At 53.2% G+C, this 18,405-nt stretch overlaps 1 protein-coding gene across 7 annotated transcripts in view; it reads right to left on the reverse strand.

Annotated features, from left to right (window-relative positions):
• RPTOR (regulatory associated protein of MTOR complex 1) overlaps positions 1 to 18,405 on the reverse strand; it is a 378,655-nt gene that overhangs the window by 186,087 nt on the left and 174,163 nt on the right. For 6 of the 7 annotated variants that reach the window (XR_014140335.1, XM_081804305.1, XM_081804302.1 and 3 more), the window contains one exon: positions 9,410 to 9,469. The exons of the other annotated variant lie outside the window; for it this stretch is intronic. Coding sequence is in view for 5 of the 6 variants with exons in the window: in XM_081804305.1 (XP_081660431.1) it covers positions 9,410 to 9,469 (60 nt within the window). In the remaining variant the exon portion in view is untranslated. The remainder of the gene's footprint in view (positions 1 to 9,409; positions 9,470 to 18,405) is intronic. 7 annotated transcript variants of the gene reach the window in all.

An 18,405-nucleotide genomic window follows, 5' to 3' on the forward strand; every position in this document is an offset into this window, starting at 1 on the left:
GCACGGGCTTCGGGCAGGCTGTCTGGCAAAGCCCTGCTCCCACTCACCCCTGCAGTGAGACACGGGGCAACTGACCTGCCCGCCCTGTGCCTCAGTTTCCCATGGTTAGAGTGTGGATAATGACAGTGCTTCCTTTAGAGGGTTCTAGCAAGGACTACGTGGGTTAGTATGTGGAGAGCTCTTCAGACAGCACTGGCACCCAGCAGGTGGTCAGGAAACGTCACCTACTATTCTTCCTGGTTCTCAACCAGAAGACCACGGGTTACCTTGTGTTCGCAAGCAACAGCTCATGTCCTCCTGCGCTCTCCTCCCTGTCCCTCCAGGGCACAGCTGAAACCGGGGCTCTGACACATGAAGACCGCAGCTAAGTTAACCAAACACTCACAGATTCAAAGCAAAACCAACCCCCGGATCCAAGCTTCCGCTTCAGCCTGCCGCCCCGGACTCAGCGGCGGCCACGCCACGTGCGCGCTGGAGGGAGCAGGGCACAGCAGCCCACTTTATCCCAGACACAGGGCTGTTAGCTCCTTAAAATATGCTGTTGACACAATAGATGTTAATTATGAATAATCTTCGGTACACTTTGCACCTCCAGTGATCAGAATGCTAACGAACGGCCTCATGGAAGAGGCTCACCAGCTCCCTGATTCCCCAGTGTTTTCTGAGCGCCCTAATATTTCTAGCACTGTTTAAGCGTTTCATTACTTTGTCTCAGGGCTGAAAAATGTCCCTTAATTTCCAAGCATGGATCGTATTGCCACTCTCTCCGAGGACTCGCAATATAAATATGCGCCGCAGTGGCAACATGCTTATTCATCAGGCTGCTGGGTTCGCGTAGATAATTAGAAACTGGGGGTGCTCAAAGAAGGTTCGCTCTAATTTACTTCCCGACGCAGCAGCTTAATTAGAAAACAAATTCCTTCCCCGGCTGTAAAGATTGCTAAGTAATTATAAGACCCACAAACCGCCTGTATCTTCTCTCTGGTCTTGTGTTGAGACTGCAAACAACACGCTCTGCACATCTGACGAGGCGGCAGAAGCTGGGAAGGGTTAACACTCACTATCCCGGGAAGGGGTTAACGCTCACTATCCCGGGAAGGGGTTAACGCTCACTATCCTGGGAAGCTTACGCTGAGCAGTCGCACGGTGGCAGCTTCTAGAAAGAAACCACATTTATTACTGAATTACCATGCAGCAATTTCAAGTATGAAACCTTTCCATCCATCTCTCCGGTGATGGCAAAGAAGACCATGACTCATTCAGGCGGGGTTTCTGACGGGCAGCAGGCAGGGAAGGCACTGGCCCCCATCACGACGGTGGCGGGAAAGACCAGTCTCGGAGGTGAGGCGCGGTGCCCCCTCCAGGCCCACACCTGCCGCCCTGGGTCCTGAGGCTTCCCTGGCTCCTGGGACATGTAGTCACCGCTGTCCACCACAGGGCAGGATGGCTCATCAGCCCTGGAGACCTCGGCCCATTCAGAGCCGCACACAGAGGAAGGACAGCTTCAGGAAGCAGGAAGAGAGGGCGTGTGGGTGCGGGACCCGAGCCTGCCAGCTCGGTCCACACACGCCAAGCATGCCATGCGCCAGGCCTGTGCCAGGACCATCTTTCAGCACAGAGCAAGGGCCCCGGGAGGGAAGCAGAGGGCAGAAATGGACACCATTCTTATTTTTTGCAGGTCATTAAGGAAACAAAACCAGTAACCCGGGCCTGTATTCTCCATTTCATCTCTGCATTAGGACATGTCCCTCCACTCAGACGGCTATAGTGACCAGAGTCACTGTCACACTTAGAGGTGACAGAGAGGTTCTCAAGTACAAGTACTACCATGTGTTAAGGAGAAACGAGACAATAAAACCGGATGCAAAATGAAGGGCTCAGAATCCTTGAGAAGGGAGCAACACCGATAATGTCAAGCTCCAGCTCAGCTGACCGCATGTTTGTGTCCGGCCAGGAGACCACGACGTGTGCCACGTCCACGCGGCCCACACCCTGCAGGTAGTGCACACTCTGCCTTCCGTGCTTCCTTGTGGGGGGGCTTCCTCCCTCCTCCCCCAGCACTCTATAGGGCTTACGATTTTGTTCAGCATGAACTGCTAAAGAATAAAGGAAACAGGAATAAAGGGCCAAGGAACTGGGCAAAAGAGCCAATTCCTGTTTGGTCTTATAACGGTAATTAAAAATAAGCTACCTCGCCAATTAACCTGGACCCATGACCAGGTCACCCAAGGAGCTGCACCGGAAGCCCACGTAACGGCCTCACAGCGCAGCAGGTGGCAGCCACACGCATCCCACGTGGGAGAGACGGGGACAGGGGCGCGCTCTGCCAGCTTTAATGCAGACATGACCCCAGGGCCCTGGAGCCCCATGGCTCTTGGAGAGGAGAGCTGGTCACAAGAAGGGGGGGGACACATGGGAGCGCTGCCCAGCTGGCCACCCGGCTCTCCCAGGTCTCACCCGGCAACCACCCCATGAGCTTCGGCAATATTGTGTAATTGGTTTATGGAACTCTCCCAAACTATTAAAAATGTATATACTTTTAAATATTCTGCGGCTTCTCCAAACATAAGCTACTTATGAATTAAAAAAACTCAAAATACTTATGGCCCCACCTGAGGCAAAGGCTGGGGGCGGGGACAATGCCTGTGTCCCCACCTTGCCTGTTCACGTGGTGGCGAAGGGGAATGCTGGGGTAGACGAGTGCCACAGGATGCTGCTTGGAAGCCCCCCCGCCCCCAAGACAGTCTTGGGGGGGGGTTGGGACGTGGCTCCTAAAGCAGGAAAGCCAACCTGCTGAACCTGAGGCAGGGGACGGGCATCGACAACCCACACCTGCCCAGAGTCGGAACAGTGACTCAACCCAACTGACTGATCCACACGAGCCGCGGCGCTCAACTAACCGCTCGCAACTCCACTTTAGGAACGTTTGGAAAAACATGACAAAAAACCCCCAAAACTCAAAAGGCTTTTGACCAATCAGCTGTGGCCCCAGAGTGTGGTATGTGCATGCTTGGCGTACTGGAAGGAACGTGGGCGCAGGCCTTGCTTTCAGAGACTATTCTCCAGGCTTCTGTGTCGGGGAGGTGATGCCAGTCACCCACGGCACACCGGTGGCAAGTCCGCCCTGGAACGTGGTGCACAGACCCTCATCCTGAGGCACAGTGGCCCTGGGCCACGGCGAGGCTGGTGGGGACTGCACGTGGGAGCCCAGCTGGGCTGCGGCTTCTGGAACAACCAGACCGGCCAGAGGCCTGTGTCTGCACGGCCAGGCCCGCCCGGCGCAGCGGGAGAGGCGGCCCCAGGTTGTGCCACGCTTAGCAGTGCTCACCGTCTGTCCCCCTCCACAGCCTGGATTCCGTCTCCTGTACTCCTTCACATCCTGATGAAGGATTTCACCTTGTACTTGAATTAAAACACAACACAAAACAAAAGCCCCGTCTGAGTCTGGACTGTGGTTTTTAGCTGTAGGACCACAGATAACGTCACTTCCCATCCTAAAGGCTCAGGGGGTTGGGGGCAGGCAAATCTGGCGAGGATGCACCGTAGCCACGAAAGCACCACTGGGTCTCGATGAGACACTCAGCACCTCTCAGGCGAGTTCCAGGCCGAGCGCCCACGATGGGTGGGACCCGTGCAGAGGAAGGGCGACCGAACGGCTAATGGACACCGGATGCATCTGACAATGGCGAGCGTGTGCGCGAGCATGCAGCTGACGCAGGAGGAGAGGGCAGTCAGGCCTCAGTCGCCGTGCTGCGCACCTCATGTCATCTGTTCGGTTCTGAGCCACAGGACAGGACGACCACGGGCGCGACGTATCTTTGCGGATGTGTGGGTTAATGCTGCCTCGAGTCAGCAGTGCGGGCAGGGCCCCAAGCCGCAGGGTGAGGGGAGATGGGCACGGCCCCCAAGAGAGGGAGCCGGACAGCCACCGACACCAAGAGTAGCCCGGGGTGAGAAGAATCCAATGAGACGCTCTTTCCAGGAACGTTCTCTAAATACGGAAGCCACGGTGGCCTGGACGGCTTGGTTAAACACAGATGTGCCATGCTCCTGCCTCGCCTGCTAACTGCACACTCAAATCTGCTTACTGAAAGTGCTTCTTACGGACTGCAAGCACTACTGGGAAAAATCTAAACATTAAAAAGATAGGTTAACAGCATTTTCTTATAAATGGAGAAACCTCGGGGCGCCTGGGTGGCTCAGCTGGTGAAGCATCTGCCTTCGGCTTGGCCCTTGATCCCGGGGTCCTGGGATGGAGCCCCGCGTCTGATTCTCCGCTCCATGGGGAGTCTGCTTGTGCGCTCTCTCTCTCTCAAATAAATAAGTAAAATCTTCTAAAAAAACAAACAAACCTGTATTTCCTCAAACAGATCTGACGGTTATTCCCGCTAGTTCTCTGAGAGCTTCACGTCCAGACTTCGTCCTGGTGCCCTGTGATTCTAAAGTCTGGAGTCTGTCCTGGCACAACCCAACACTCACAGTCAACGTCGCCTCTGCCGAGTGACAAGGGAGAGCCGCCCGACCAGGCCTGCTGGTGGGTGTGTCTCCGCTCAACTACGCGGACTTGCACCGAGACCAGTGACTCAGACCCAATCAACACATCACAAACAATTACTGCAGTAAAGATCTGAGGTTTCTTTTTTTTTTTTTTTAAGATTTTATTTATTTATTTGATAGAGAGAGTGAGGAAGCACAAGCAGGGGGAACAGTAGAGGGAGAGAGAGAAGCAGGCTCCCCGCCAAGCAGGGAGCTCGATGCGGGGCTCGATCCCAGGACCCTAGGATCATGACCTGAAGGCAGACACTTAACCATCTGAGCCACCCACGCACCCCAAAGACCTGAGGTTTCTAAACGACCTGCTCTTATCCTCTTCCATCCCCACCACAACCCCCAAATGACGCTACATCCCCAATGCCCTGAGGGGGAAGTGGGCCTCATTCTGGGACGCCATAGCCCGTCCCAATTAATCTGGACACTGAGCTTCCAAAAATGCAGACCTCCCTGAAATCAGGACCGCCTCTTCTCAACTGCAGAGGTGAACCGTGGATACAGAATTCTCCCAAAGTCGTGTGCCGGCATCCAGCTGACTGTGAACAGGATAGGTGTGTGAGGGCATCTTCCTCCCCCAGTCCATCCTGCCACCCCGAGGAAGGCAGTAAGGGGACACGTGTTCTGGGGGCAGGCTGGCTCCTGCGGAGAGCCGCCAGCACACATCAGCCCCTGGCCAGGCTGGGGCAGACAGGAGGCGAGAGAGCTGTCCTGCGAGTGGAGCTCCTGAGCGCTCCAGGCCGCGGCCGATTGCTCCAGGTCCATATTCTTTCCAGCCCCCATCTGCACTCAGGAAGCACTGTGAGACGTGCTGCTGTCTACATTAACTATGTTTTTCTTTTTAAATTAAAAAGAAGAAAAATCACACACCCCAGCTCCCCGCATCTGACCAACCATGTAGCATCCCTGAGCGCAGGAGGGAGGTGGATAAGGGGACAGGGCGTGCCGGCCCACGGAAGTGCATGTGTGCACGCACGCCCTCAGCGCTGGGCGGACGTAAACCTAAGTGTTTCTGGGAAAGGCACCAGCCAGTGCAAAGTCGGACGTCAGGAGTCAGGAAAACAATGCTTGATGAAAACTACTGATGTCGTAATGTATGAGGGTGCTTCCTTCTATTTTACAATCCTCGTTAACCAGGCCTCATAGTGAGCATGAAGCTGCTTCCCACGAAACAACAGGCACCTTTCACAGAAGAGCCACGTGCTTTCCAAATCCTGGCCTCAGGGTCCTTCCCCCCCCCCCGCCCCCACCCCCACCCCCTTCTCCAGCCGGGTCGTTCCTGCTGTGCCTTCCCGGAGTCAATCCGTCCTGTACTCCTTCACACAGGTTCTTACTTCCCCACGTTACATTTTAATTTTGTTTTCTGCATTGTCATATAGTAAACGGGCTCTTTTGGGTGTGCGGTTCCCTGATTTTAGCATGTGCAGATCTGCGTGGCCACAAGCAGGATGGTGAACATCCCTTCACCCCACATTCCCTCACACTGCCATCTCTGACCGATAGTTGTGTCTTCTCCAGAATGGCACGCGAATGCAATCAGACCAGATGTCGGCCCTGGAGCTGCCGGCCGTCACTCCACACGGTGCTTCTGGGGCCACCCATGTGGTCATGTATCAAATGTCCCCCCATTTCCTGCTGGCTGTACCCCGCTAGACAATGCACATTCTGCTTATTCATTCTGGTCTTTCCAGTTTTCGGTGGTGATGAGTAAACCCACACAAACACTCTCGCACAGGTTCTTGTGTGGACGGTTTCGTTCCTGTGGGATGAATGCCCGGGAGTGGGACCACGGTCCCATGGGGCCGTCTTCCTACCGCATGGCTGTCCCGCTCGCCTCTGCAGCCGGGGCTGTGGGAGTGCTGGTCGCCCCGCACGCTCACTAGCCTTGTTTCATTAACCCACCTCGCAGGGGTGTCGCAGTTTCGAGTTGTGGCTTTAATTTGCATTTCCCTCATGGTTAATGATTTTGAGCATCTTTTCCTGGGCTTATTGACCATTCTTAAATTCTCTTCAGTAAAGTATCTCTTCAGGTCTTTTTCCATTTTTGAATTTTTTTTTTCTTTTTGCTTTGAGATATCTTTATATACTCTGGATACAAGTCCAGAGTCGGCTGGTTTGCAAATATTTTCCCCAAGTCTGCGGCTTGTCTCCTCACTGAGCAGTGTCTTTCAGAGAGTAAACATTTTAAATTTTGATGAAGTCCAATTTCACAATTTTTTTCTTTTGTGGGTCATGCTTCGGGTGTCAAGCTGCTGCGCACATTTTACATCTGAGAGAGTGACAGGACGGGAGCCGGCTGTCCTGACATGGTCCGGGTGAGGGGAGGCCTGCCTGTAGGAGGAGCAGAGACCTTGGAGGCCTGGCCGCCCCATCGGCCCTGCCACGGTGCGAGATGCCGCCAGGAAGCACAGCCGAACTGAATGCCAGGCTTCTCTCCAGTACAATCAGGAGGCTTAACTAAATAACTGAAAAGATACATATTTTTCATTTATGTGATTTTTAATAGCTCCTTTCACTCGGGAGAACTCAGAACATGTGGTGCTGTTGCTCCCGTGTGGCTCAGTGAACACGAGCAGAGTTCGGTTGGGAGGGATGGGGACGGGACAGGGCAGCACCCAGACACGGGGGCAGCGGCGGGGTTCACGCCCTGCCTGGTGGGGAGGGCCCACGAGGCTGCCCCACTCACAGGCAGGCGGGAAGTAGAACAAGACCTCTCTGGACAGGCCACCAGGCGCAACCTTGCCGTGATGGAATGTACCACTGCCACCCCCCCACCGGGTAAGGCTGGAGAACTGGTCCGTACCGGGCAACGTGAGCATAGGTAATAGAGGGAAATGGGGCCCGAGAGCGCGTGCGCAGCGGACTGGCACGTGGAGCTGCCGGATGGCTCTGCAGTCTCTGCGATCCCGACAAGGGACTCAAGCAAGCCGACTGGTTGACCAGACCTAAAGTTTTCTCCACATAATGTTTCTCCAGGCTCATGCTGTTTGCTTAGCATTTGTAAACCGTTTTCTGGTCACTGCGCCTGGAGGTAAAACCAGCTTAGAGTCTGGAGGAGCGCCAGGAGGGCGAACGGAGGCGCCCTGAGTGAGCAGGCCTCCGGGAAAGCAGAGCCCGACCGGGATGCGGGCGTACGCGGAGCACCCCAACCCCCGTGTCGCCTAGCCCGTGTGTGTCACAGCGCGCCCCCCCGCTTCCTGACCACGAGTGTGCACAGCAAGCAGAGACCACATGGCGCAGACAGGGAGGGGGCATGCGCCGAGCGGGCTCAAGGGCCGTCGCTACAGCTGGTCATCACTGGCTCGTGATCTGAGAACCCTGCAGCTCGTGTCAGCAGTCCCTGCTTCTGGCCACCGTGCCTGTCCCCGACCCACAGAACACGTCTGGCTCCCTGCCTGCCGCCTCACCCTGGGGCTCCTGCTCCGGCGATTCCAGCTTGCCTGCACCTCACCTGTCAGCACACCTCAACCCCACACCCCTGCCTGGCCGTGCCAACACAGGCCGGCGCCACCCAGTGTCGCACTGGTCCCTGCCACTGTACCCCACCTTGCTTGTGAACAAAGCCCCCTGAAGCAGACCAGACCCTGAAGCAGACCAAATTCCTTACACACTTACTCAAAATTTGCAGAGTAATTATACTCAGTGAATTGTCTGCAGGTGCCCTATAGTTTCTTGAGTCTTTATTTTACAGGCATCCCATGTGTCTGTATTTTCGTAGGAAAATTTAAAAGACGGAAAGAAACCCAAGTCAGTTAACACAGCTCCCCACCTGCGCTGTCCCACTCAGACTGAACAACGGACCCATCGTTTCGTGCCTGTTTCACCTGGACTCACACACGCAGAGTCACGTGCGGTCTAAAAATACTCATGGCAGCCTCCTTGTGTATCAGTCTCTGTCTGCTTTTCCCAATAACAGCACGCCGGGCAGACCGGAGCTTCCACAGAGCGCACAACCCCGGCAGGACCCGACCCCTCTTGCCCGTAATGGTGGACGCTTAGGCATAACCCTCTTGTCTATTTCCCTGACACACAGGCAAGTCGTTTTCCGGGAGAGAAACCCAGAAGTATATTTGCTTTTCCTACCTGATTTAATTAAACCCAGGCCTTAGCTGTTCTCACCCACGATTTTGTGTATCAAGACTTAGAAAACTATTATCTTGTATGTTAATTCTAGAAGGAATGGTCTCCAGGGCAGAGGATTTAAGAACAGCTACCTAGATGAACCAGGATGAGTCATGGCAAGTCTCACGAACACACACACACACACACACACACACACACACACACGCACGCACACCCGCAACGCAGGTCAAGTCTAGAGCCACAGAGTAGTCTGGACCTAAGGAAGTCCACAACAGGAGGCAGCCAGGCCGCCCATGACCCGGAAGGACGAGGAGAGGCCACACAACCACAATGCACCATGAAGGACACTGCTGGACTGGACTGGGGCATTTGCCCTGAGGCAGAACACAGAACAGGGGCGGGGGGCTTGCAGAATATTAACGGGAGAGTTGGGGGAAATCGGGTAGGCACTAGGCCGTGACCCAGCTACTGCAGTCGGGGAGCAGAGACAACCTCTGTGTGCAGCCATACATTTTTGCTTTGACTTAGTGTTGGGAGTATCTGTCACTGTTCAAAAGTATTCAGCTTTTATTCTGTTCTTTTAATATGGCCGCACATGGAGACACGTCCTACGCTGATCACCAGCACAAGTAGCAACACGGCCTTCGCCAGAGAAAAGTGCACACCCACACACAAGGGAAACATCCCCTTGCTGACCGGAAGTGCCCCCGAGAACGAACAGCACTCAAAGAACCCCCCTCAGACCCCGAAAGCCGCACAGCTTAAAAATCTTACTTACTTTTCTATTAAATCCAGTGTGACCCCAGGCACCAGACTAACGCATTTCTGCATGCAAAACCTGCAGAGAAAGGAGAGAAAGTGAGTCACACTGAGGGGGCATTTAACGGGAAATACAACAGTCCCCCAGGGACGTGAGGGCCTACAGGTGGGGGCGGGGGTTTCTTAATCCTGGCAGCTTCGAGATTTATGAAGAAAACTGGACTGCTAGCCTGTCAGTGGAGGGACAGAAACCCGACACAGGGTCCCTGGGGAGGGGCCCAGTAAGACAGGAAAGGGAGCGTCTGCCCAAAGAATGGACACACTGGCTTCTCTTTCCTTTATTCCTTCTTAAGAAAGCAAGCTGGGGAGAGGGTCAGCAGGATGAGTGAGCATGAACGACTTCCAGGCACACAAAGAAAAATGTGGGAAGAAACACAGAACAGCGAATTCCGTTCTATCACTTGGTTACCATGCACCTAACCGCGTCACACTGAGACTGGACTGCAGCAGGTCACCCAGCCGGACAGTGAGTGCACTGCTGGGGGGCACGGAGCTGCCCTCTGCCTCCCGCCCGGGCTGCCGACACGCAGCAGGGACGAAGCAACCACAGCACTGAGTAAGAAAGCAACTCGCAGCTTTTACTTGGAGAAATGTGAAACGTGAGATTACGCTCCAGCCACCCAGCAAGCACATGGCAGGCATGAACACCTGCAGGAAACACCTCCGTGCATCACTAGCTAGACACGGGAAGTGGAGGAAGGCCGGAGAAGGCCAGTGGGCCCACGGGGAGGGACACGTACAAGCACCAGGCCACGTTCGGGGAGATAAAGGCGTGACATGTGCGAGGTGGCCGGGTAGGAAGGGTGACAGAGAGACAGGAGGGATGACAGCTGTGAAGACAGGTGGCTCCCAAGGGTGGCCTCCAGGGTGGGGGGATGTGGAGCTGGCTGCCGGGACCCCTGGGCACCAAGCCGGTCAGGCGCAACCCCTCTGGAAGCTAGGCCTCACCTGCCACTCGCCCGCCAGCAGAAACGAAGTTATTTTCCTGGTCGTGGCTTCGGTAGTGGGGGCTCTCTTGTTCACAAACACAAGAAACAGGGACGGTCACACCTGCCTACGGAGGGGGCGGCCCCTCTAAGCGGGCACAGACGGCTCGTGGCCTCCGTGCTCCCTCCGGCCGGTAATTCCATGCCAAGCAAATCCTGTTTCCGCCACTTTCAGATGGCTCTGCTCTCCCCCCACCGACCGCCCCCCGCGGCGCCAGGGCACACGCAGCACTCCTGGCGGGTTCAGGTAAATCAGAATCTCTCGGTGGATAAAGACGATCTTCAGTAAAGGCATTTTCCAGTCCAATTCTGGGTCCTATGCAAACGGTGTCACTTTGTCTTTTTATCTATAACGTACTTAACCACTGGCACTTCTGCATTCCAGTGATGACAGGATAATCTGTATCAGACTAGTCCTTTCATCAATAATAATAATCAGCTCTGGACAAAACAGAAAAAACAGCCATGTAAAAGCTCCAAGAAGCAAACGGACGCAGGCAGAAACAGAAGGGACGTGGCCCTTACCCGAGCAACTCTGGGCCAGTCCGCCCCTACCCAGCAAGTCCCGCGGGCACGCCCAATCCACACAGCACGCAGGGCAGGACTCAACCGGAAAGCGGCCACCTCCCCGGCTGAGCGTCTCCTGCGTCCCCGGCTGAGCGCTGCCCGGCTCGCGCACGGGCCGAGACTCCTGGGAGCCCCGCGGAGACAGTAACCGGGAGGCTGCAGTGAGCTGGTCACTACCTGCTCCCAGGGTGCGCACTGGCAGGGAGAGCCAGCCCACCCCATCAGGGGGCTCGATCACCCCTGGACCCCCGCTGGCCAGGCTCCAGGGCTCAGAGCCCCACCCCAGCACTAAGAGCAAAGCCAGAGGACACCAGTGCTACCACCAAGCCGCCCGCCAGCGCAGAGCCAGACGCTCCGCGGACTTTCTTGTTGAAGCTCCCACAGCGGAGTCTCCTCTCTAAAATCAAGAAGAAAAACAGGTAATAAAAGCGGATCCAGAGTTGGCCAGATTTTATTTTTGGTCTCGGCCCGCAGGATGCCAGCAGCACCCTGACCCCAGCTATGATGACCAAAGATGTCCCCCAGTGCTGCTGAATGTCCCCTCAGGAGCAGAATCACTACGGTTGAGAGATACAGCCCTACACCAAACACCAGGTATCTCTCACATTTTCCAGAACAGTCTCTCTGCTTCCACTCCTGCCTGCCCTGCCTACCCCTCTACCCAGCAGCCAGGGCAAGCCTTTTAAGAGGTAATGTTACGAAAAATGTTGAAAGAAGTCATTCCATCTGCCTAAAACCCTCCAGAGGCCTCCTGCCTCTCAGAACAAAATGCCAAGTCCTCACCTAGGCCTACCACGGAAGGCCCTGCAGGCCCTGACCACTGCTCTGACTTTACTTCCTCATGCTTACCCTTGCTCGCCCTGCTCCATTCACCCTGACACTTGCTGTCCCTCCAACACACCAAGCAGAGACTGCCTCAGGGCCTTTGCACTTGCTGTTCCCATGGCCGGCAGTATCCTTGCCCCAGAAAACTAAGATTTACTCCTTTATTTTATCTAGATTTCGACCTCCTCTACCAGCCTAAGGAAAACAACACTTCCATTGTCTATCCCCTCTGCTTTTTAACACTAGCATTTCTCACTCCCCAATGTTTTATCACATAGCTGTTTGTATCTCGTCTTTACCACGGAAGGTAAGTTCAGCGGGTAAAAGGACTTCTCTCATCGTGTTCATCACTACAACCCCAGTGCCTAGGATGGTGCCCGGTGCACAGTTCCATTACCTGATAAATAAGCTTAAGTGACTGAATACGGTATGAGATTGATGTTGTAGTTTTTATGGGTTTCTAATATTTCACCTATATTCTTGTTTTCCTGTCACTCTTGAAAGCAAGTAGCTTCAAGATTTTATGAAGAACAAGTTAATGTTTAAAAAAACCCAGCTCTGTAACCTCATAAACTATCATGTAACTGCTCGATGTTGTGTCTGAGAATGGAAAGACATTAAATATTTTCAACTGTATTTTAAATTTTGTTTACTGTTTTCCTTCCCATACAAAACTTAAAATCTGTGTTTAATAAAACCTATCACTGCCTTTATGGCTTTTTAATTGTTCCAGCTGGTCATTTTCCCAGTACTTTTGTGAGTTTTCCTTTTCACATCTGAGTCTTTGTTATGTTTGGAATTTATTTTATGTTAAGAGGGAGGGATTTAAAAACTTCAAATGGTGATAATGTGCCCCAAATTCTAATCCTGAGCAATTCATTCTTTTTCCAAATTATACATTCTGATACATACAGATTCTGTTTCTGGAACATCTCTATTCTTTTCCATTGGCGTGAAAGTCCACACTCTCATTTCAACTGTACCTTCAAAATGCACTGGTAACTGGTAGGACAAGTCTTCTTTCACAGATCTGTTTTTTTTTTTTTTAAATTTTCATGGCCATTCTCAAACATTTGTTCTTCCAGGTGACTTTTAAAATCAGTTTGTCAATATTGTGTTGAATTTATGGTTTAATTTAGGGAGAATTTATAACCTTAATTTACTGGGTCTCACCATGGAATCATGTGGCCAAGTCCTCCTTTTATTCAATTTCCTTTCATTTCAATCAGTAAAGTTTTATGGGATTTTAATATCTATGCATGCAGTGCATTCTGAGCCAGCTCATGTTCCTGTCATTGTCTGTTACTGTCGCTGTTACAAATCAGATTCCTTTCCTTCCTAGTATCTACTTGCTGGCTATTTTTAATATATAGAAAAGGGAACATGTTTTAAACAATTATTGTGAAAAATACCATATGTGAAAAGCATAAAACGTGGATGTGGGCTTAAGCAATAATAAAGTCAGTACAACCAGTACCCAGATGAAGAAATGGTGCACCCACAGTCTCCATAGCCCCGTGGGCCCCAGGCGCCGGCCGTGCCCTCAGGACGCAGTGCTCACCCGCGGTGCTGTCCGCACGTGCGCTCGCTCAACAGCAGCCACTGCTGGTAGTTTTCCCATGTGTTTTAACTTTGTTTTTTGCAAAGCTGAGGTTCAGATCACACACAAATAATGCAACTTTGCCTTCTCCTTAGAAGATGTACGTGTTGATTTCTCATCTAAATATGATACTGACTCACGTTTCCAGAACAATGTGTTGGAGGAACCAGAGTCCATCCACGCCCTTCTCTGGGTTCTAATTGCACTGACGGAGACACAGAGTGATGCGAGCAGCTGGTGTGGAAGAGACTCTCTCACACAAAGCAAGTAGCTTCTATTTTTGTTACAAGTTTTTATTAAAATTCATTTTTAATTTTATCAAATAATGTTTTTCACCCATTAATATGATGAATCACGTTAACAGGCGGCCTAATGTTAAGTCGTCAAAGCCGTCCTGGAATGGATCTCGTGGCGGAAGTTCACTCTTCCCCTCCTGCACCGCAGGGTCCTAGTCGCTAACAGTTTATTCTGAACTCAACGGTAGCGGCTGTGTGTGTGTGTGCGTGCCTGCACACCTAGTGTGCAAGTGCGGGTATATGCGTGTGCCTCTGTGCATCTGCATGTGTGAGCCTGTGTGCATGCCCGTGTGCACACGTGTGTGTGTACGTGTCTGTGCTGCTGTGTGCATGAGCCTGTGTGTGACTGTGCACGCAGGTACATATGTATGCCTGTGTGTATATGTCTGTGTTGCTGTGTGTGTACATGTGTGTCTCTGTGTGACTCTGTGTGCGCACATACCATGTGTCACGGTTGGTGCCCCCGCCATGGTAACTTCTGGAACGGGACACAGAAGCGTGCCCGTGGTGAAGTGTGCTGTGTGCTCACACGCTGCTGTTACCATCTGCTCCCTTCTGTATTTCAAGAACAATTACCTGTATGTTGAATCTTCATTCTTCTATTTGTCACGCTTCTCATTTTTTATTGCTTTCCATTTCCTGCAACACCTATTTACTGGTACCTGATTTTAAGGTCACTTAAATTTTAGAATTAAATTTTACTTCTTAAACCTTTTCCTTCCCTTTTCTAGTTCTATTTTCAACTTGATGTGTTATTTTGTCATCTTAATATTTATCTTTTTGTTCCACAGAGATGATTTTTATATAATTTCATGGAAGGCACAAGGCACATGCTGCCTCCTCTGCCCAGAGACAGGACAGCTTCTGATTAGGCACAGGTCCCTTCTGGCCACAGGCGAGGCCATGCGGAAGAAGGGACACAGAGTGGGGGCGCTTCTCAGGAAGACCAAACACTGGACAGAGGGTGGGCACTTTTGGCTCCATGCAGGACCTCCACCCTCCGGGAGGCGGGGAGGGGGCTGGAGACTGAGCACCAGAAAAACTGTCGAAGCAGGAGATGGGAGAGCTTCCAAGTTCAGGACACCAGTGCTTCCTGGAGGGTGGCACACCTCGGCCCTCCCCAACGAGCAGGAGCCCCGCTCCTCTAAAAGACGTGCCTCTTGGAGGTCTTGCTCTCAGCGCTCCGTGCCGCCCCGCACGCGGCCTGCCCCTGGTCACAGCTGGGTGACAAAGGAAGGACCTGTGGAGCTCAGACCCACGGCGGGCTGTTGTTCAAGTCTGACGTGTGTTCTGGGTTCCGACCAGAGGTTGTGCTTGGCAGGAGAGATGGGCCAGGCACTGTCTTCACGGGCAGCACATGGCACCTCTCGGAGCCCCCGACTAGATGCCAGAGAGCTTTCATGTTCCGGACTGTTTGCTCCGAGGCCTCCGAAGCACCCTGCCAGAGACGGGGAGCTTTGAATATTCCCTTTTTAAAAGGAACTTGGGGGGACAGCTCAAAGGAGCAATAAACACACTTAAATCAAGCACATTCTTCAGCATTTCATTTTATCCAGCAGGTTTCAAAAAACAGAACCTCACATGAAACCAGTGTGTCCGCCACCTAGTATTTGTAACTAAATTAAAAATCTGCCATTTGGTATCATTAGGTCCTAATTTACTAACTTTAAATAGCTGCCCTTCTAAAGATACAGAGCGGCTTCCTTTCCTGAGGGGCGTCCAGGCTGGGAACGAGGACAAGACGCTATTTCGGGGCTGCCCTGCTTCCGAAGCAAGGCCGCTGAAAACAAAGCGGATTATTCCATCAATCAGAGGAGCATGACACCCCTTCATCTGAGCTTTCTGCCCTGCCAGTGAGCTGACCCCGATGGTCTCCTGGCCGCAGCCCTGGGGCCAGGCACTGGCGGGGGGGCCCCTGTACCCCCAGAAGTACCCGCCTGGTGTGCGAGCCTGGCCCGCCATCGGATGCAGCTTGCAAGGGATCAGTGTGAACTTTGCAAGGGTTCTGTCTTTTTAGTTTGTAAGAGATTCAAATGTTAAAACAATTGCGGTTAAAAGGAAAATGTCTTTAAAAAAATACATAAATATTTGGGGGTAAACATCATAATGTCTGTAATTTACTAAAAATAGTCATAAACACAAAACAATGAAGCAAATAACAATTGTAAAATTTGTAAAATTGGGGTGATGACCACAGGGGGATTCATTTCATTATTCTCTCCACTGCTCTTCAGGACGGCTGGAAATTACCCGTAATAAAGAGTCAACAGAGGAAGAGACGGAGAGTCCGTACACACCTCCCGCACCGATGAGTCAACAGCAGGAGAACATTTCAGGGAAGATCTAATTGTTCAAAACCTTAGCACTGTGTTTCCATTTCTGAAGGCTGTCAAATGCCTAGGGAGGCCCCCGCCTCTCCCACCTCGGCTCGCCCCTGTGCTCCTGAGCAGCTGGTTTGACCGGGAAGCCACTGACCGCACAAGGTTACAAAAGCAGAAAACCAAACTCCTTCCTAAAAAGCCAACCTTGTCCATGCAGGTGGCTCTCACAACCAACAACCAAAGGAAGGAGACAGAAGGCACACAACAAGCTTCAGTGGAACTCTCCCACACGGTCTGGAGCCCGTTCCCATAGGTGCCCCCTGACGAACTTAGAACCCAGCTCACTGGAGGCCTCTCCAGATTCCCCAGGCTCCTCGGCCTGGTTCAGATCTTACCCGAGAATCAAGAAGGACCACCACCCACCGCCAGAGATGGGAAGTGAGCAGACACCAACCCACCCAGAGGAAGCCGGCTGAGTCAGGAAGGGGCCACCTCGGAGGACAGGCCCGGGGGCCCCACAAGAGCCCCACTGCACAGCCAATTTAGGAGGCTTCTTCCTATGCCCTGGGGACCTGGCCAGCAATGCAGAGAGTGAAGGGACGCCGGCTGCGGCTGCGAACCCCTGGGAGCCCCAGCACTCGAGCATCAGGAGAACGTGGCACTGGGGGCCGAGACGGAAGGTTTCCACGAAATGCACCTGTTTGTGTTCATACACAGCAGCTGAGCCTTATTCATCTTTGTCTAGGATAAAGGGTGGCCTGTGGCAGATGCATAAAATTAAATGTAAGTAAACGTGAAGGGATTCTTTTCCATCCAAGAACCAGACATTTAAATTACAATCATCTACCATGTTTATTCTTAGCCTATTTCTTTCGGGCCCTCTGACGTGCTCTTTATGTATTAAGAAGCTATGCCCTTGACCCTGGTCTGTCCTCTGCATCCAAAAGTCACTCTCGGGACCATCGGGGCCTGTGTCCACAGCACGGAGGAGGAACAGGCTGCTCCGCCTCGTAAGGACGGGAGGGCGCTGCGCAGCACCAGGCTCCTTCCCACTTACCATCCCAGGGACAGCTTCCCAAGAGCTGACCCTATTTAAACTCACAGCCTCTGCTACGCCGAGGCAAGCGGGGCTCGCGAGCTTCACAGGCGGCTCTCGCATGGATCACTTTAGAGTCAGTCAGTCCCTATTACGGGGACTGAAACTGATGTCACTGCAGAATTCTGAAATTGCTGCACGTCTGGTGGCCCCACGCCAGGCGTGGTCTACTCCTGACCAAGTGACAGAAGAAACTGGCTGGAAGGAATTTTAAACAGGACTGGAGACCAGGGCAGGATGCACACTACCTTAGCTCCTCCTGCAAGCGAGCCCAAAACAAGCCCTCCAGTGCGTGTCACAGAGGCCTGACCGAGGCCCATGCATCCGAATTTCCCTCTTCCCTAAACCGAAACGCCTGTCCCCGTAATGACCGCTGGGGGCAGGTCAGAAGCCTGTCCCCTGGGCTGTCCAGGCCTGGGCAGCGCGGAGCCGCTCTCCAGATTTCTGCTGCAGGCAAGGCTGCTCCACGTCTCAGAGGGAACGCCAAACTTCCCAGGTGCTGCTGAGCTCCCAGCTGAGACTGCGCAGGGCAAAATTTACTCCTCAAATACCCACAGGTAGGAGCCTCTTTTGAGTAAGGCCCCTGTATTTTAAATCTGCCAAGTTCTTCCTATTAAAAAAATGTGAATACTTTCCAGCGGCACCAGGTTTAGCTCTGGGGAGGGGTGCACGGTGTGGGGACGAGGGAAAGCAGTTGTGGCTTCACGGAGGGAGCCGTGAGCTGACCAGCAGCGACGTGACAACAAACTGCAGGGTTCTCCTCCAGCAGGCGCACACCTCCCACCTCCCCAGGGGGCGCACACCTCCCCAGGGGCACACACCTCCCCAGGGGCGCACACCTCCCTGGCGGGCGCACACCTCGCCAGGGGCGCACACCGCTCCAGCAAGGACTACAGGACCGGGGCCACGACAGCACCACTTCCTCTGGGCTCCTGCGGCCCGCTCACCTGCTTGCCATTATCATCCCCGTTCCCGGGGGAGAAGGCTGAGGTTCAGAAGGTCCTGAAATCACCCACCAGCTGGTTGGCTGACCGGAGCGCTTCCTCCAGACCCACATGCAACGCGTGCCCACGTGGGCCAAGGCGACTGGACCCAAACTCAAAAATAGCACTCACGGATTCCTCGTGTCCAACACATCACTTCAGACCCCATCAGGGAAAGCCGGAAAAACGAGGAAAGAGGAGGATGGTGGCATCTTGTGACAGAGGACCCTGGGCTGCACGAGGGAGGCCAATGGCCAGGCTGGGAGCTGCCAGGAGGGCCG

Source organism: Leptonychotes weddellii, chromosome 15, assembly GCF_054177405.1.
Source record: "Leptonychotes weddellii isolate Sample4059 chromosome 15, ASM5417740v2, whole genome shotgun sequence".
Classification (NCBI taxonomy): domain Eukaryota; kingdom Metazoa; phylum Chordata; class Mammalia; order Carnivora; family Phocidae; genus Leptonychotes; species Leptonychotes weddellii.